Raw genomic sequence first — 18,969 nt, 5'->3', positions numbered from 1 at the left:
AAGACTCCTCGATGGATAGATCTATGAGATCTCTCGGGATTGTTCCTACGACCTTAAAAGCTCTTTTTGTGTGCACTCTCATCACATATGTGTGTGCGTGTGTCAAGAAGAAGAGGATAACGGAATAACTTATCTCGCGTCCAAGTGTGGTAGATTAGGGTTTCCCCTTTTCTAAACTCTCCACTTGTCGTAGAAATCCATAAGGCCTCTTCATATTGTTTCTCTAGAGTTCTCCTCTCTCTTTCTCTCAGTCTTAAGTTCAAGACTCGTTGGATAGAGCTATGAGATCTCTCGGGATTGTTCCTCCGCCCTTAAAAGCTCTTTTTGTGTGCACATTCATAATGCATGTGTGTGTGCGTGTAAGTCAGAAGAGGATTATGGAATAACCAATCTCTCGTCGTAGATTAGGATTACCCCTTTCTCCAAGTCTCGAGTTATAGGTACCGAGTGCCGTCTTGAGTTCAAAACTTACCCCCTCCCCAATGAGTGCTAACCTTACCATCACTTGCACGTGGTGCAGGACCCTCTGGATCATCTATGGAGGGCAATCTCCCGGTACTGAACCACAAGAGTGCGCAGGCTTCTTGACATTTTCTGCTGCAACGAAACTACGCACACATGGCTGCTACCATCCATCAGCTACCAAGTAGTGGGATGTCGAAAGAGGATCGCAAGATCTCTCGTAGCAAAGACTTTCTGTGGAAGGAGTTTTTCAGGGATCCCTCAAAATGGCGGGACTACCGTGAAGGCAAGTCCAGTCCCAACTACCCAGACTTCAAGCTTGAAGCCACTGGGGAGCCTTTATGGATGGATAGTTGGCGCAATCCATCTTGGGTTCATGGTGAGCTGAGAAGAAAAGGATTCATTCAAGAGGAATGTCAAGGTTCTCTTCGTCGAGAGCATAGAAGTCGAGAGCCATGTCGTGATACACCGAGTAGTGAGGCAACGGAAGGCAATGTTAAAATGGAGAACTGTTGTCACCCATCGGGGGTTTCTGGCAGTCTAGGATTCACAGGCCATGATACTTATGGGCAGTTACTGAGTTGTGAAGCAGCAGAAGAAGACCGGATGATATCTCCCAGCGTCGGCTTGTTATCGACGGAGTTTTCAAGGATTTCCTCTAAGCGGTTGCGTGACTGTGATCACAATGTAATCTTAAGGAACCGAGACTCTAAGCATAAGGTTGCTGGGGATCCCCTGTGGATGAATAGCTGGGGTAATTCATCTGGGGTCGAGGGAGAGCTCAGAATTAGAGGCTTTCTACGGGAGCCGTACCTTGATAATGCTTCCACTACCCAGGTTGACTTACTTGTTGCCTCTCTTAGGATCTGCACCCGTAAAAAAGATCTGGTTAAAGGCACCCGCATACATCATGATCTTGTGCAAAGGCAGTTGGTTGAAAAATGCTCAGATGCTCTAGTGACCATGTATGCTAAGTGTGGTGAGCTTGTGAAGGCGAAAACATTGCTAGACTCGCATAAGAGCAAAGATGTCATCACATGGACTGCATTGATAACTGGCTATGCCCGCGGAGGGCAAGGCCAAAGTGCTTTAGATTGTCTCGACCATATGCAGCGTGAGGGTGTCCTTCCAGATGCGGTGACATATGCCAGTGCATTGAAAGCTTGTGCCACATTGAGAGCTGCTGACAGGGGCAAACACATCCACGAAGAAATAGCAAGGCAGGGGATGTTGCAGAACTGCATTGTCGTGGGTACTGCACTTGTTGACATGTATGCTAAGTGTGGCATTCTCTCAGAGGCACGGCGGGTGCTCGAGGAACTCCCTTCTCGGAATGTAGTCTCTTGGAGTGCATTAGTTGCAGGATATGCACAAGAAGGTGAAACTGAGCAAGCATTGAACTGTCTCGAACAGATGCGGCGTGAGGGTATTGCTCCAAATGCAGTGACTTATATCAGCACCTTAAAAGCTTGTGGTACGATCAGGGATGTTAAAAGGGGAAGACATATACACAATGAGATTAAGCGCCAGGGGTTGTTGCAGAATAACCTCACTCTCGGTAATGCATTGGTGGACATGTATGCCAAATGCGGGGATGTTTCGGAGGCACACTTGGTGCTCAAGGGACTCCCTGCTCGGGATGTCATCTCTTGGAACACACTTATTGCAGGTTATGCACATGAAGGCAGAGCTGAGCAAGCACTGAACTGCCTTGAAAAGATGCAGCATGAGGGCATCCTTCCGGATGCAGTGACATGTGCAAGTGTGCTTAACGTGTGCAGTCATCTAGGTTTAGTTGAAGAGGGCCAAGTAATCTTTGAGAATATGACCACCAAATATGGTGTGAAGCCAAGTCTGGAGTGCTATACCTGCATGATTGACCTAATTGGGCGTGCAGGGCACCTACAAAAGGCGGTGAGGCTTATTCAGGACATGCCATCGTCTGATTATATTTTTCTTTGGCATGCCTTGATGGGTGCTTGTCAGAAATGGGTGGACGTCCATGTGGGGAGATGGGCTTTTGAACAGGCAGTCAAGCTAGATGGAAGTGAAGGGTCAACCTATGTTCTTATGGCAAATATCTATGCGGAAGCTGGCATGGAAGAGGAGGCGAAAAGCATTGAAGCAATGAGAATCAGGAACAAGGCATGGAAAAAACCAGGATGTAGTTGGTGGACTGACTCAAGCAATGTCGCTCATAAATTTAGTGTTGGGGATACAAAACATGCAGAAGACAGGTCAATTAATGTCAAATTGGAAGAGATTTCTCATAAATTATGGCATCATGGGCACTCTGAAAGTTTACATCGGATGTCCCAGAACATTTTGTCTGCTGCGAAGAGTCATTTGCTTTGTCGCCATTCTGAGATGTTAGCCCTTGCATGTGCTCTGACCAATGCACCTCAACGAGACACTATTCATATTACTAAGGATATGGGGATATGTGGTGATTGCCATGTTGTGATATCTATTATATCAAAAATAGAGGTGCGGACAATTGTTGTCACAGATACTGCCTATTGTCATCGCTTTGAAAATGGGAAGTGTTCTTGTACTGGATTTGTACAATGATAAAGAGCATTTGATTCTTTGACATTTTTGTAGTCCTACAAACAGGTTCACAGGGGTGCCAGTACATGTTTCCCTAGAGTTTGGGTCTGAGTCGATTGTCTCTTCCTTTCAATGCACTGGCGTAGATACGTTGTCCTCTATACAACCGATAAAACTAATGTGTTTTTTGACATTATGCACAGCACTTGTTTAAAGCATGAAGATCATGTATGCCACAATCTCATTAAATGGTATCATGTTTTTGAAAGCTGGATTATACAAATAGCGGTATGAGAATCATCATTAATACATGAGTGGTACTTTCAGATAATCACACACTTTCTTGGAGCATAGCATCTCAACTAAAGCCTTACATGATTGTAAGAAATGTGACCATGATAGTCAACTATTCAATAAAGGGAATGACATATGAAAGATAAAAGGCGGTCGAATGCAGTTTCAAATGAGACAAACAAAGCAAAAGAATGGACTGTCTCTTTCCCTACATTTGAGGCCACAGTTGTACTTTCCTTTCTTCTCTAATCAATGGGCTAACAAATCAGCATATATACAAGGTCTTCAGCAAAGCACTAGTTGACCAATCCACAAAAACATTGCTCTCAGACCAAGGCATGCACTTTGTATAGTACTCTTGTCCTCTCAGTCCCTTATCCTTATACCAAGCTAAGACATACATTTTTGTAGCAAGCTTAGCCATACATTTGTTGAGTTATATGCACGAGTGGACTTTTGTTGAGATATGAGGACGATTTGACCATCTCTTTAGAGAGGGATCCTTTGTCCTGGGTGTGATGGATTACGCTACCATAGATGCCTTGGGCCATTCTTGCTAGAGGTACATTGGCATAGACATGCTTTCTTATGGAGTTCTACACGCCCTAGCAGAGGACCCATATAGAGGCCAAGTGACAGATTTCTTCCAGAGTAGCAACTCTTAGCTCTCAGTTTCAGCTCTCAGTTTGACTCCTTAGGTAGAGCTACATAGATTAGTAGATCCAATGTCCATATAACACCACTAGCATATCTACCATCATTGCATCTAAGCCATGATTTAGAGGCATAAAGCAATTTATATGAGGTTCTTTACAGAGGAGAAGATTGATTTGTGATCTTGCACCCATGAGAGAGTTCATGTGATGGTACCTGAAGGGGCAACCCATTGAGGAGACCAAGATTTGCCAACGTGCCATCAATTGGCTCTACTTCTATGGGTTCATGTGGGTGCTCACATTTTAGCACTTATTACCTTAGTCTTTTGTATTGCAAGCATAAATAAACATCTCTCTCTCTCTCTCTCTCTCTCTCTCTCTCTCTCTCTTGCGAATAAGCTTTTGGAATTGTAACGGGTATCCATGGAATGCGGGAATTGGCATTGATGAGCTTACCAATGACTCCGATGTGATACTTCTTGTCGAAACATGGGAGCATGATGCGCAACGAATTCTTGGATTTGACAAATACGATGTACATTCTTTGATGTGGGCCAAAAATGCAAAGCAACGAAGAGGCCAAGGAGGCATAGCATGTATGACCAAAAAGGGTTTGAAAGATGTTTCCATTGTCAAAGAAGATAAGTATAAACGCTACTTATGGCTGAAAATCAGCCCACCAAATGGTCAAGTCATGTTTGTGGCCGGCTGCTACATTCTTCACTATGACTCCAACTTTTATGCTCGCTTGAATATGGATAGAGATCAGCCCTTTGTTGAACTAGAGGAAGACATTGCTTATTACAAGGATCAAGGTGAAGTCATTGTTTTTGGAGACATGAATGCTCGCACAAATATGTTACAACATGACACACAACAAGTCGACATGCCGCATGTATCAAGAAGAGTGGATGACTCATACATGTATAATCGAAGTTCTAATGATGCAAAAGAAGTGGATCACTATGGAAAGTCACTTCTACATATGTGCAATAGTACCGGAATGCTCATTGCAAATGGTGTATCTCTATGGCAAGGCACCAATGACTTTACATGTAGAAAGCACAATGGTGCTAGCGTGATTGACTATATGTTGTTCTCAGAAGCCACTCTAGAATGCATACAAAGCTTTACACTTGGTGAATGGAATCCGGAATCGGATCATAGGATGTTATGTATTGACCTCAAGTGTGGTAAACGGCCCGAGCATGTAGCCTCCAATCATGATGTGAATCATTTGTACCTACGTCTAGACTTCAAACGAGCACTTATATATGCTGATATGGTGGACCAAATGTTAAGCATGATAGAGCATCAAGGGAGCCCAACATTAGAATGCAAGTGGAAAGTTTTCAAAGAAGTAATTTTCTCTTGTGCGAAGGAATGCTTTTCGGCGAAACACATGTCTTGCAAAAGGTCTAAGAAGGGTAGCACCAAGAAGAAATGGTTTGACATGGAATGTAGTCAAGCCCGAAAACACTTGCTAAGATTGGATGCAATCAAAGACAAGGAAGTTTACTTGGAATGTTCACACACATACAAAGCACTTGTTCAAAAGAAGAGGAGAAGGTGGGAAGTCGAAAAACAACTTCTTTTAGCACAAGAGAAAGCACATGCATGTGGCAAGTTTTGGCAAAATCTAAAAGGCAAGCGCGTTGAGAGCTTTGGTGACTTGACTCTTGAGGATATGTATATGCATTGTAAGAACCTCTATGAGCAACCCAATGTTGATAAGATGGAGGGTTGTAGCTCCCTTCCATTTATGTCTCCCTTCTTTACCATTGAAGATGTATGCCGCGCGCTTGAGAAACTTGCTACTCGCAAGGCAGGTGACCTTCAAGGTGTCAAGGCTGAAATGATTAAATGGACAAGCAAGAAAACACGATATTGGATATGCGATATGTTTAACCTTGCACTTCAGTATGGCATGCCTCATGATTGGAGTGCAAATTGGATCAAACCTTTGCACAAAGGAGGAGATGTAAACAATGTGAACAACTATCGCACTATAATGGTTGGTTCTTTGATGGCAAAGTTATTTGGATGTATTATGGAGATGAAGATAAGTGAATGGGCTGAAAAGAATGGCAAACGTGCGCTTGGCCAAGCAGGTTTTCGAAAGCATCATAGCACTATTGATCACCTTGTCACTCTTCGAGTTCTTATGGAAGCGTCTCGATTGAAAGGAAAAAAGTTGTATTGTTGCTTTGTGGATTTCAAGAAAGCTTTTGACATGGTACCGCGAGGAAATCTTTGGAGACGTATGCAAAGCCTTCAAGTGCCGAGAGAATTTATGCATGCAGTCTTTCGCATCTACCAAAAAGTGATATGTCGATTACGTATGGGAGATGGAATTTCAGAATTTTTTGCAAGCACTATTGGTGTCAAACAAGGATGCCCACTTTCCCCAACCCTCTTTGGGCTACTCATTGATGAATTGGAATACATGGTTCTTGATTTTATGCAGCAAGAAGGCATAGAAGAGGTTAAGATTGGAAATGCGGTGATCATGCTTTTGCTTTATGCCGATGATGTAGTGCTCTTGGTACATACCTTAGAAGATGCACAAAAGCTTATGAGTGTCTTGGAACGCTTTTGCCTACATAGCGGGCTGATCGTGAATGGATCCAAAACCAAGGTTATGCTTGTAAAGACCCTCAATGACGAAAATCCATGCATTGTATACAACAATGAGAAACTTGAAGTGGTAGATCACTTCAAGTACCTTGGCCTTGAGGTTCCATCCAATCATAAATGGAAGGATTGTGCAATGCGTCGCTTGGAAGCCGGAAAGAGGGCTTATTATGCATTTGAGAACATGTGCAATGCAGGAGAGATCAAGTGTTGGGCTCTCAAAAAGTACCTCTTTGACACATTGGTGACACCGGTGCTTCTTTATGGAGTGGAGGTGTGGGGTGGAAGCATCGGGAAGTCTACTTGGAAAGAGTTTGAGAATGTCCAAAAGCGTTTTCTCACCAACTTTCTCCAAGTCAAGACACAAACACCCTACATGCTCTTACTTCTTGAGTCCGGATCGCTTCCCATTGAGGTCTTGGGCATGGAAAGGGTTGTGGAGTACATGCGTAAGACACAACGTAGCCCTTTGCATCGACTTCCTAGAATCGCATATGAAGCAAGTCAAAAGGTTCAAAAGACATGCAAGAGCAAAATACTAAGTTCGGGGTGGATGCTTGATATCAAGAAATGGTTTGGAAGATGGGATGCATGTCACTTGGTCAAGGATGCGTCGATCGACTCCCAAGTTAATGAGGCCTTCTTACAACGCCAATGTATCATGGCTTGAGAGAAATCTGGAGGTTCTCGCTTCAGCCATTACACCACACACGTTGCCCCAAACTACAAATCTCTCTTCTTCTCGGAACGAGGTAACCGAACCCATTCCTACATCCTTGAGCCCATCCCGTTGAGTGCGATCTGCACCATTGCCTCCATTCGTCTTAGCTCCCATTCTCTACGCTGCGAGACAGGACGTTGGGGCACTGGCGAGGAGTGTCATCGACTTTGCACCTTATGCCCTCGTCAAGTGCGAGAGAGTGAGTACCACACACTACTTGAGTGCTCAGCTTTTGACCACATTAGGTCCTCTTTTCCCCATATATTCAGCCATGAGCTCTCCCTACATACCTTCCTCTCCCAACCACGATGTGGACTCTCTATTGCGACGCACATTTCAGCCATTTTTGAGCATCGAGAGTCACTTATGAACTCCACTCACACCACGTGACATGTTCATTTGGTCCCATAGGTCATATTTGACCTCCCAGGACGATAATAGAACTATCTATCTATCTATCTATCTCTCTCTCTCTCTCTCTCTCTCTCTCTCTCTCTCTCTCTCTCTCTCTCTCTCTCTAAAGTGGCTGATTTCTAGCACTAGAAAAAAACCCTAAGAATGCCCAAATGGTGCCGATTTTGAGGGCAAGTACAAAACTGTTTACAAAGCTTGCTCGAAGGTGGCAAACTAAAGAACTAAAAAGCTAGGGGAAAAACTAAAGAGAGTAGAAAGTGCCTTGGCAAGCTAAGGAAGAGAGAGGATGACAGTTTCCTCTGAGAGATAGACACTCCCACCAAAAGCTTGCTCTGAAAATGCATACCAAAGACCAAGACCACTAGAAAACACTAGAGGTGATATGGAGGAGGGAATGGTTGCCAAGGCAGGTGCTCAATGTCGAGCGAAGAGTGCCATCTGAAACCATAGGGCTTTAGGAAAGATAGAAAGGAAGGGAGTAGTCGATGACAAAGATGATAGAGAAGAAACAACTGACATCACCAAGAGCTCTATTGAAAGAAGGGATAAGGTTTGCCAATAGAGTGCCATAAGTGTAGCAGTCAAGAAGGTCTCAACCAGTGTAGAGGACAATCCATTTGTTGAAGATTGCTCTTGAAATCTAGAGCTAGTGAGGGAAAAGGAGACAATATAGGAAATTCCAACCCCTACTATGAGATATCCAACAATAAAAAACCTGGCGGATAAGAGTAGCCACCGCAACACTTTTAATACAAAAGAAATATTTTTTTAGGACCTACCCCAAATGGGTGAGGCCTTAGTGATGCCATCCCTTTTTCATTAGGAAAAAGGAAAGGTTGTTTTTAAAAATATATATACTTTTATGATTGGGTGGTTGAGAAAGAAGACACTCACTAGAGAGATGGGTTATTGTAGCTTCTATTATGAATCATGATGGTTTATTGCTCCACCATTGTTAGACCACTTACTAGAGAGATAGATTGTTGTAGCTTGTATTATGAATCATGATAGTTTATTGCTCCACCATTGATGGACTTCACTTCTTTTTCCTTTCTCATTAAATAGAATCTACGTGGATATTTGGGATCCCCCTCACTATTCCTTAACTCTCCCTCTGGTAAGGCAAGTTTTAGCTAGTACAGGATGTCGAAGCAAGGCAGCAATATCATGACCAAAAGGGACCTTAAGGCGGTTGAGGGCTATGTGTGGATTGTAGCGTATAGAGGTCACTCCCTCGTCTTCACAATTGCCCCGCATGCTTGATAGCGCATGTGCAGTACATGAGATTCTCGCGATTTAGCCCATCAATCCTGCCAGGGCTATTAGGTCTCCGCAATCTTGAAAAAATAAAAAGTCGTTCAAAACATATAAAGTGCGTAAGTGAAGGGTGAGTTTAGGAAATGAAAAAACAGATGAATGTGGAAAGTCAAAAGACATATGAAGGTGGAAGGTCAAAAGACACATGAACATAGAAAGTCCAAAGACCTTTTGTGTCCATATAAAGGGGTGGTCTACTTCACATTGTATATTTGTGTTTCGTTTCTCCTTTATTTTTCCTTTAGCATTTTCTTCTCTTTAAAGTGTCCTTGCACTCTCTCTCTCTCTCTCTCTCTCTCTCTCTCTCTATGTTATATTTTTCCTTCTCATGTCCAATTGATACTGCTGCAAATCTACATGCTCCATCATTGCCCATTGTTGCGTACTATAGACTAACACATTATTTTTGTTGTTATTGAGGGAATCTTTAAATTAAGAATACCTTTTAAATTTTTTGAAGCCATTAGGAAGGCACTATATACACAATTCAATGCTCAAACACTAATTCTTCTCACCATGGGAAACGATGCACCCTTGCCACCTTCAATTGCCATCCCCCCCCCCCCCCCCCCCCCCCGTTTGTTTGGCATACAGACAAAAGCACTGCCAAAGCATGACACCTTTCTCCAAGATCACCTAAATAGTAACCTCCTTGTGAAATCCCTCACCAATGTCAGTGTCTTGCTTAAGGCCATAGGCCTATATTAAGGTGAAAGCATAGATGGTTGCATCTGGAAGAAGGCATTCCCTTCACATATGTGTAGCCCCAAAAACGAGAGAGAGAGAGAGAGAGAGAGAGAGAGAGAGAGAGAGAGAGAGAGAGAGAGAGAGAGAGAGAGAGAGAGAGAGAGAGAGAGAGAGAGAGGCGACATGCAAACAAAGAGTGCATGCAAGCCTTCATTGAACACTCAAGCCACAGGCTGCATGCCACAAGCCTTCATCCCACACTCACTTGCAGGATATCTTGGAAGATTCCACTCATAATCTCAATTTCAAAACACGGGTACCCATACTCCCCTACTAGGTTCAATCTATTAATGAATTAGAGTGGGAGATTCCCTCTCATCTGCTTCTGACAGCTCATGCCCCTGTCACTCATCCCGGTTCTCGCCAGGCTCTTACACATAGCTGGATAGCAACCGCGAGGATTTGTTTTGCACCATCCCTCACAACCACAAGGATCTGTTAATCATGTGTCTCTCCCCCGATTGGACCGGGTCCAAAAAAATAAGCTAGAATCACTCTCTCTCTCTCTCTCTCTCACACACACACACACACACACACACACACACACACACACACACACACACACACACACACACACACTGTTGCTCCGGACGCAATACATCCCATTTGTCTCTATGTGTGTGTGTGTGTGTGTGTGTGTGTACTGGACTGCCTGCACAATGAAATGAAAAAAATCTTGCTCTTTGTCCATGCTACTCTCGACCGCATGAAATCCCCATCCCCCCCTCGTCACTATATGGCACGACTCTAGGCTCAGAGGGGACCTAGGGTCCAAATTTGGGGGGGCGAGGCGGCTATAATCTTAGCCGTCAGATCATGCAGTGAACTGGGGGTGAACTAAGGGTGAACTAGGGGCGGGTAAACTAGGGTGTGATCATGTGCCATGCCAACATGGGCAACGACACGTGCTAGCGTGGTGGTAGGGCATTCAGTGTGGCAACCGAGAGGTCCCGGGTTCGACCCACACCCCGCGAGGCTAAGCTTGGGCTGGGTTCTCACCTCAAGTACAACCCTAGCATCTCAAGCATGTCAAGCACCTCAAGCACCTTAGTCATCAAGCATGACAAGCAGGACAAGCACCTTGAGCTGGGTCGGGTTCCCGCCTCAAGCTCAGCCCTAGCTTACCTAAGGTCAAAGGACTTTTACACACATTATTGGAGGTCTTCAATGAATCTAACCCTAAGGTCTTATGTTCCATTGGTTAGCCTTGCTCTTTGATAGACCATCTCTCATTTGGGCCCCTTTTCTATTGGCCTCGTGTTGAGATAGATCTATAAGCACACCTCAATATCTTAACCCTTGTTCCCGTTTATTCTCCCACATAAAGTGATCAATTTAAAATGAGAAAATTATTTGGGTTGGTTAGATATTAGTTTTTATGACATTACCTCTCTCTTGAAATCATAGTCGTCCTCGACTATGAGGTAGAGATGGTAAAGTCTCACCCATTAGTCCATTGGTCTTAGCGGGTAGAGGATCCATTTTTACCCTACGACATCATTCCAGAGTGGATGACTAATCCACTTGGTGCTTGAGAGACATTGTTTTCCGCAAGCATGTCTGCTCTTTTTAGTCCATATCATACTTCCAAAGTAGATTTACAAGTTCTACTTGGTGTTTGGGAGACGTAGTCACCACAAACATGATCCTAAGTATGCATACTTCTTAAAATTTGTGCACAAAACATAAAAAGAGAGTCTTATAAGACAAAAACATTGATCATTTAAAATGCATTTCTTTTACATTTGCTTACTCTTTTGTGTCATTGTAAGCATCATTAACAAGGTTCATATTATCCTTAAGCTATGTTCTTTGCATGCATTTAGAATCTTTGAAAGGATAATTCTTAACTTAAATAAGATACTATCAGTAATCTTACCATTTTTTAATACCTTGTGTTCCTGTTGAAGGATGAACTTGGGTTGGAGCTCATTTGCTTCATCCTTGATCTCTGGTGGGTCTTCATTTATAGCCTCTATTGGTGGCTCTCCTTAATAAGGCTCGAATAGGCTCTCATGAAAAATGATATATATGAGTGAGTAGTTGGGCAACTTTAATTGATAAGCCATCTTATGGATGGTCTTGAAAATTTAGAAGGGGCCATAGTATCTTTGTGCTGACCTAGTATAATACCTTTAATGGCCCGTATGATTTTTGTGTGTAATTTGCCTTAGATGAGCCTTGGGGACATTTAGTAAGACCAACTTTTTTTCTTTTTCTTTAAAGGATAAGGCTCTTTTGTGCTTAATAGCAATAGCCCTTTGTTCCTTTATACTGAAGGGTAAGGCTCTTTTGTGCCTAGTGGTAGGAGCCTCTTTTGCCTAGCTAATACATGGATATAACATGTTTAATATTCTAAAAAGATTCGTTTCGATCTCGGCTATACTCCTTTGCAATGAAGATCTTCCCAGGTACCTTAAGCTACAAGGGACTTTTGGATCTTCCATCTTTAGCCTCGAAAGGTATTTTCCCTGTAGAAGTATGTTCATGTTATTAGAGACATATTGTTGTTAGGGTTAGTACTTCTCCCATTTTGAGCGTTGATCTACTTCGAATCACAGGCTTTTAGTAGATCAAGGATCATTAGTTTTTTTATTTTCCTTTTGGCCATCTGTTGGGAATAGTAGGCCAAGAAAAAGAGGGTTAATCTAGTTCAGATAGAGACTCTACCAAACATTAGTGGTCATTGTAGGATTTCTGTTGGCAAGCCATGGTCCCTCTATCATACTTCATCTTTGGTATACCATACATTTTGAAACATACCCTTGTATGTTCTTGTTTCTTGGTAAGCCAATACAAGTATGCTTTTACTCCTAGCAGAGTAAATTTGAATTCCTCTTTGCCCCGCATATGGGAGGAGCATGGGAAGTGAAGAAGATATAGCCTATTGAGGTATGGAAGATAACCATCTTTTAACGTGAGTGGTTCTTTTCTTCCATTTGTAAAGGCTATTATCATATCCCTAAAGCCTGGGTTAGAAGCATATTTAACTATCATAAAACATAGTTCATTGTAAGTTGCTATTGATACCCTATCTACCCTTGGCCATTGGGAAAGTGCATCGGCTACATGATTGTGCTTGCCAGCAATGTGATCAATGTAAAAATTTAATTGCAAAAAGAAATTTTCCCACCTCATTTGATTGTTGGAGAGCTTGGCTTGTATCATGGATGGAATCCGCAAGAAGTACTTCCATGTGTCAACGGCATGTATAACAACTCGTAGTTCCTTGTGTATTATGTCCAACATTCGCTCATTGGAGTTGAGTCTTTGAATCTCGTATGCTATGGCATTCCCTTCTTGAAGAAAAGTTTTGCTCGAAGGCAATCATCCAGGCATTACATTGGACCTCAAATAGCTTTGAGAGATCCCGAAGTGTGAGCATAAGTTGAGCGATAAGTTTCTCTTTGAGCTTTTCAAAAGTATTTTTCTCTCTTTGCAGTCCATGTATACTTTACATTCTTTTTCGTTCAGTCATGTATTGGACCTGCTATAAGCATGATTTGAAGCATCTCTAGTATGCACTCATACCTTTAGAGCTTTGCAGCTCATGTAGACTCCTTGAATTAGGCCATCTTTTTATTACCTCTACCTTTTGTGGATCCATACATATACCACCTTTAGAGATAATGTGACCTAATTATTGAATCTCTTGAAAAATTCACTTTTATTTTGGTTAGAAGAAAGCCTAATCTCTCTCAAAACTTATCAGTTCATGCTATTGCCTTTTGAACTCCTCTTGTGGGGCTTATAAAGCTCAATAAGGAGGCTTATTAGACAGTGAGCTTCGTGGTAGAAGCTCCATTGCATGGTCATTGTCCCCTCATTGTGGAGATAGCTCACGGGGGTATCATCAATAAAAACATTTTGGAATCCATTTAGGAATTTAGACAATTCTAATTCCTCTTTATTCCCGTCTTTTTTATTTGTTACTGGTTGAAACATTAAATTCATTTACAAACTTTCTAATAGAAATCATGTATATGAAAATATAGATTTTCATTAACTTGTGAAAAGCATGCATATTTACAAGGGATAGGATGATACCTGACTCATAAACATGTATGTAGATATCTCCTAGCATAGGAAAAACAAAAGCCTTTTGCTATGAGCATCCTCTTTTGGAGTTTCCAGCATGGAAACTCAAGGCGGCTCGTTGCGTGCATTTCTTTGGAGACAAGCATGATAGACATGCCCTTGCTGCCCACACTTGTAGCATTTGTTATGCTTACGATAACACTCTAGCTCTGTTGGAGAGAGTCTATTCTTACCTTTGTAGACTCCTTTCTCCTTAGCTTTGTTATCATTGTTGCTAGAGTTGCTTTTGGAGGAAGTTTGAGCATTATTCCTCCCTCTAGGCTCATTTTGATCCTTCACTTCCATGGGCTTAGCGTTTCTCTTAACCCCTTGTTGGAAATTGATTTGATAGGCGACCATAGTATGGTGTATGACCGCCGATATGGTATTAGGACTTTGTGAGTTAATATACTCGCCCATCTATTCAGAAAGACGCGTAGAAAATTGTTGCTTTTGCTCCTCAAAGTCTATCTTTTTGTAGACAGTGGCTTTGAGAAGTAAATCCCAAAACTTATTTACATACTTCTAGATAGACTCGTAGGGAGAGAGTTTCAAGCTTTTCCATTCCATGAGGACATTGTCTTTAGTGTTGCTTGCCAAAAAGTGTTTCGTGATGGAGGCTCTTAAAGCCTTCCATGTCCTTGGAGCTTTTCTTTGGGTTCATAGGCTAGCCCACCATTGACGAGCGGAGCTCTGGAAATGCATAGATACCTGACGCAGTTTAGAGGACTCCGTGAAGTCCCCATCACCAAAGGCCGCATCAAACTGTTGGATGAAGGCCAAAATCTTGTCCGTAGCACCAAAGGTACCATCATAGGTAAGGAAAGTGGTGTTCTTCCCTCCCTCCTTGAACTTCTTCAGCTTCTTGGACCTTCTCCATACCGGATAGTACTTGCGATGGCCTTTCCTCTCGGGCACTACCTTCATTGGAATATGAGGAAGGTGATGAAGATGGAGAAGAGGGTGACCTCTTTCTCTCCTTTTCCTTCTTTTGGTACCTCTCTTCCCTTTTGTGATAACGAGGAGGAGGATTTTGCGGTGATCTTTCCTTCCTCTTGGAGGGAGTTGGAGATCGTTGAGGCCGCCTTCTTCTTGGAGCCACATCTTCGGAAGTATTGGGAGACTCACTTATTTCTCCTTCCCTTGGTGAAGGCTCTATAATAGAGACTTCACCTCTCTTCTTGGATAGAGCTAAGCGCCCGCTAGTAAACATTTAAGCGCTTCGTATGGGTTCTCCTCTTGTCTCACCGTAGAGAGCCCTCTCTTGAAAATGTCTCGAAGAGACTTCTCAGGTGCTCTCTCTTTTGGGGGAGTTTGGAGAATCCCATAACTATGAAGTTGTTTGAAAACTTCACCTTGTAGGGCTGGGTTTCCCATAGCTTGTTGCATCTTAGAAACAAGACAATTGATAAACATGGGAGCATCGTCATTGACAAATTCATGTGCAAAATCAAAGTTATCAATGTTCATTCTACTCTCTTGGTTATTGTCAACCATGTTAACAAAATTTATGTATGTACTTAGAGTATGCTTTGGCAATTCAAAACCTTAGTTGCCACTCCTCTTAGCCTTTGAAAATTGGCTCTTAAGTATCTACACCCACGGCTTGAAGTGGTTAATTCTAGAGAGTAGAGGAATAGGTCTAACATAGCAGAGCTGCCGAGGGTTAGCTCCTTTTGGACTGCTTATGCCTCAATAATGGTAAAGCCGTAGGCAAGTCTAAAAAAACTCCATTATTAAGTCCAAAGCTCCCGAGGTGTGCACCATATCCCACATAGTGGGCTCAATCAAACTGATAATAGATCCCAATTCCACTTACCCTAATATAATTAAAAACATCAACCATTTATAGGCTACTTAAGGACCTCTCTTCTTAAGCAAAAAAAGAGAAACCAAATGCTCTGATACCAATGTAATGGAAATGGCCTATGAACTTAGAGAATAGCGAAATTAAGAGAATTAGAGTGAGCAACTTTGAGAGCATAGAGGGTGAACTTAATTGGTAGTAGCAACTTAATCATAACACTTAATTAACTAGGCATGAGCAATACTTTTTCAAGAGAGAGAGTTTAGAGAATATGACAAAAGTTGAGGACCGGATTTATGTGGAGCCGATCCCCCCTCCAAAAGGCATTTGTATTATAGATTCTCTCATTAAGAGAGAGACTTGGTACAATACAATCTTTGTGTTCCTTGAGACCTCTTTGGCGGTATGAAGATGGAAGTTTCATACTCCAAGATTTTTCTTGATAGCAACAATCAATCTTAGCTTGAAAAAAATCAAGAACTTGTGAGCATTATCAATCCTTACGGTTCCCTAAATCGTTTGGGTGCATGAAGATGTAAAATTTTATGCATCAACTTGTGTTTAAAACAACAATTAATCTACCTTGCAATACAATTAGTCTACTTGCATGAAGTAATTAATCTACTTGCAATAGACCATTAGTGTTCTTGCAACGAGCATAACATAAACTTGTGGAAAGCATTGACTATCCCAAGCCTCAGTCCCAAGACCTCAAACACCTTCGAAGGTGGAGAGAGCTAGCAGGGAATGAGGGTAGGGAAGAGGAAGAAGAAGTATTCCATAGGAGAAAGAAATAGTTCCTCACTTATCATCACTCTTTTTGCTTAGCATACATAATAGAATAGTAATGAAGATGAAGAATATGGAAAGCTTAAGCATTGAAGCATAGATCTTGGTTGGATTTGCATTCCATAGCCAAGACTATTGGTGTAGGATCTCAACTTCTCAAGGAGACTGGAGAAGGAGATGGAGATCTTGCACCTTGAATAGCACACCATGAGAGTGTTTGTGAGTGTGTGTGGGTGAGTATAACCCCTAAGCAACCCCCTAGATTTCTTGGGTCAACCCCACCCCTTGTAGCTCATGCTTGAAGCTCATTGGACCCCTCTAGGCTTAGCTAATCACAAGCAGGAGGCATTACAAGCAGCAAGGGTAGCCTTGGGACACGTGTCCCCCTTTCCCCTTTGAGAGAGAGGACTTGATAAATGAAAAATCACTTAATTAAATCCCCTAAATTATCATTGGACCCCTTGGGTGGCCAACCAATAGGCTTCAGGCACACCATGAGGGCAACATGAGGAGGAACTTGACTAGTGTCCCTTTTGCTATCTTTGTACCATGCATGCCTTGTGTGAGTGTGTGGGTGTTCTCTCTCATCCCCCCTCAAGTAGGGCTCGCCCCCTCCTTGTAGGTATTGAATATTTGACTTTTTGACACCTCAAGACCCTCATGCATAGGCCTAGTTCCCACCACAAGCTTGGCCCTTAAGCACTTTAAGCTTCGGCTGGGTTCTCACCTCAAGTACAACCCTAGCATCTCAAGCATGTCAAGCACCTCAAGCATCTCAATCATCAAGCACCTCAAGAATCTCAACCACTTCAATCATCAAGCACCTCAAGCATCTCAAGCACTTCAATCATCAAGCACCTCAAGCACCTTAGTCATCAAGGAGGACAAGCACCTTGAGCTGGGTCGGGTTCCCGTCTCAAGCTCAGCCCTAGCTTACCTAAGGTCAAAGGACTTTTACACACATTATTGGAGGTCTTCAATGAAGCTAACCCTAAGTTCTTATGCTCCATTGGTTAGCCTTGCTCTTTGATAGACCATCTCTCATTTGAGCCCCTTTTCTAATTGCCTCGTGTTGAGATAGATCTATAAGCACATCTCAATATCTTAACCCTTGTTCTCGTTTATTCTCCCACATTAAGTGATCATTTTAATATGAGAAAATCATTTGGGTTGGTTAGATATTAGTTTTTATGACAAATTTAGTTAGTAGTACCTATAGAACTTGGTAGATCCTCTTCCATTAGAGATGATTGTTACTAGCTTCAAGCAAATGGTTGTCCTTAAAAATTTGAAACATATATATATGAGACATTACAGGAATATTTTCTTGCATAAGGTGCGGATATTTCTAGTAGCATCATGCTAGATTCTCATCCCATGGGGTAGTCCTCCTTTGTCTCCATTATGATGTCAAGAGGGACCGCCATGATTGCTGTCGTGTGGCCACTAAATCAGGGCATACTGTGGCCTACATTTCTTGATAAAAACCATCTTGTTTTTGACACCAGTTAACTCCCTTTGTCATGAATGAAGACAATGTAAGCTCATGAGGTGCTTAACCATAATTAACCCCTCCTTATCACATGTATTTGACACCTCTTCCAAACTTCACCTTCATTCATGACTTTTGTAAACAAACTAGACCCCTATGGCCTACCACTTTTCCACCTATGAGTACCAGTAGATTGAAATTGTGCCCTTGTGTGTTTATAGAGGATTTGAATATGAAGTATTGTCATTAAAGGATTTTTCTTTGAGTTTATGAGGACAATGGGGAAGAACTTGGTCTTCCGTATCTAAGAGCACCTGATAGTTGTATTCCCTTTCTATTGTTACTGCCCCACAACACCTATTTTATGAGTTTATCCCTTTCTACTATATGAGTCTATGCCCAGTTTTTTTGTCCAAAACTATACCGCATTGACGTGGTATAGTCTCGGGTAGAAAATCCGTCATTCTTACCCTAGATGTTGTCAAGATGGCAACATAAGAGGACTTCACAAAATGCACCAAGATGATCAATTGTTTCCTCTCTTTACATGTTAATGGGAGTATTCAAGACAGTAATTAGGTGTCTGACATTGGCTTATTATGTGAAAGCCTTGTGTGCTGATTATAATTGTTGGAGACTAGCCGAGGCTTCTCTTTGAATGATAAACTAGTCATGACAACTGATTAGCAGCTTTAATGCCCCAAACCATACCGCGTCGATGCGGTATAATTTTGAGCAGAAAACCATTGAAGGTGGGTTTTCTGCCCCAAACCATGCCGCGTCGACACAGTATAGTTTGGAGCAAAAAACTATTGACTGTATGACTTGCCAATTGTTAAATTAGTAAAATAATTGGTCAACAATCTTTACAAAATCAAAGCTTTCTGTGTATGCAACACTTCTTCTTCTAGAGTCGCTTCTAGAAGACGTGGTCGAGGTGTATCTACACCATTACCAATGTGCAGTGACCAGGTTAGTTCGGTTGCAGAGATGCATCTTCATGTGAAGA

General features: G+C 42.3%; 1 protein-coding gene across 1 annotated transcript; it reads left to right on the top strand.

Annotated features, from left to right (window-relative positions):
• The first annotated feature begins 463 nt into the window (after positions 1-463).
• LOC147450871 (pentatricopeptide repeat-containing protein At2g03880, mitochondrial-like) lies at positions 464-3,517 on the top strand. Its single transcript, XM_086519868.1, has one exon. It carries the CDS (start codon positions 619-621, stop codon positions 3,031-3,033), a length of 2,415 nt encoding a protein of 804 aa, XP_086375994.1. The 5' UTR covers positions 464-618; the 3' UTR covers positions 3,034-3,517.
• Positions 3,518-18,969: the final 15,452 nt, after the last annotated feature.

Source organism: Adiantum capillus-veneris, chromosome 9 (assembly GCF_014529385.1).
Source record: "Adiantum capillus-veneris isolate H3 chromosome 9, ASM1452938v2, whole genome shotgun sequence".
NCBI classification, from domain to species: domain Eukaryota; kingdom Viridiplantae; phylum Streptophyta; class Polypodiopsida; order Polypodiales; family Pteridaceae; genus Adiantum; species Adiantum capillus-veneris.
This window is presented reverse-complemented; position numbering and strand designations above follow the sequence as displayed.

Bases quoted from the DNA above. Each gene is read 5' to 3' on its own strand.
- LOC147450871 (XM_086519868.1), top strand. From the start codon at position 619: ATGGCTGCTACCATCCATCAGCTACCAAGTAGTGGGATGTCGAAAGAG.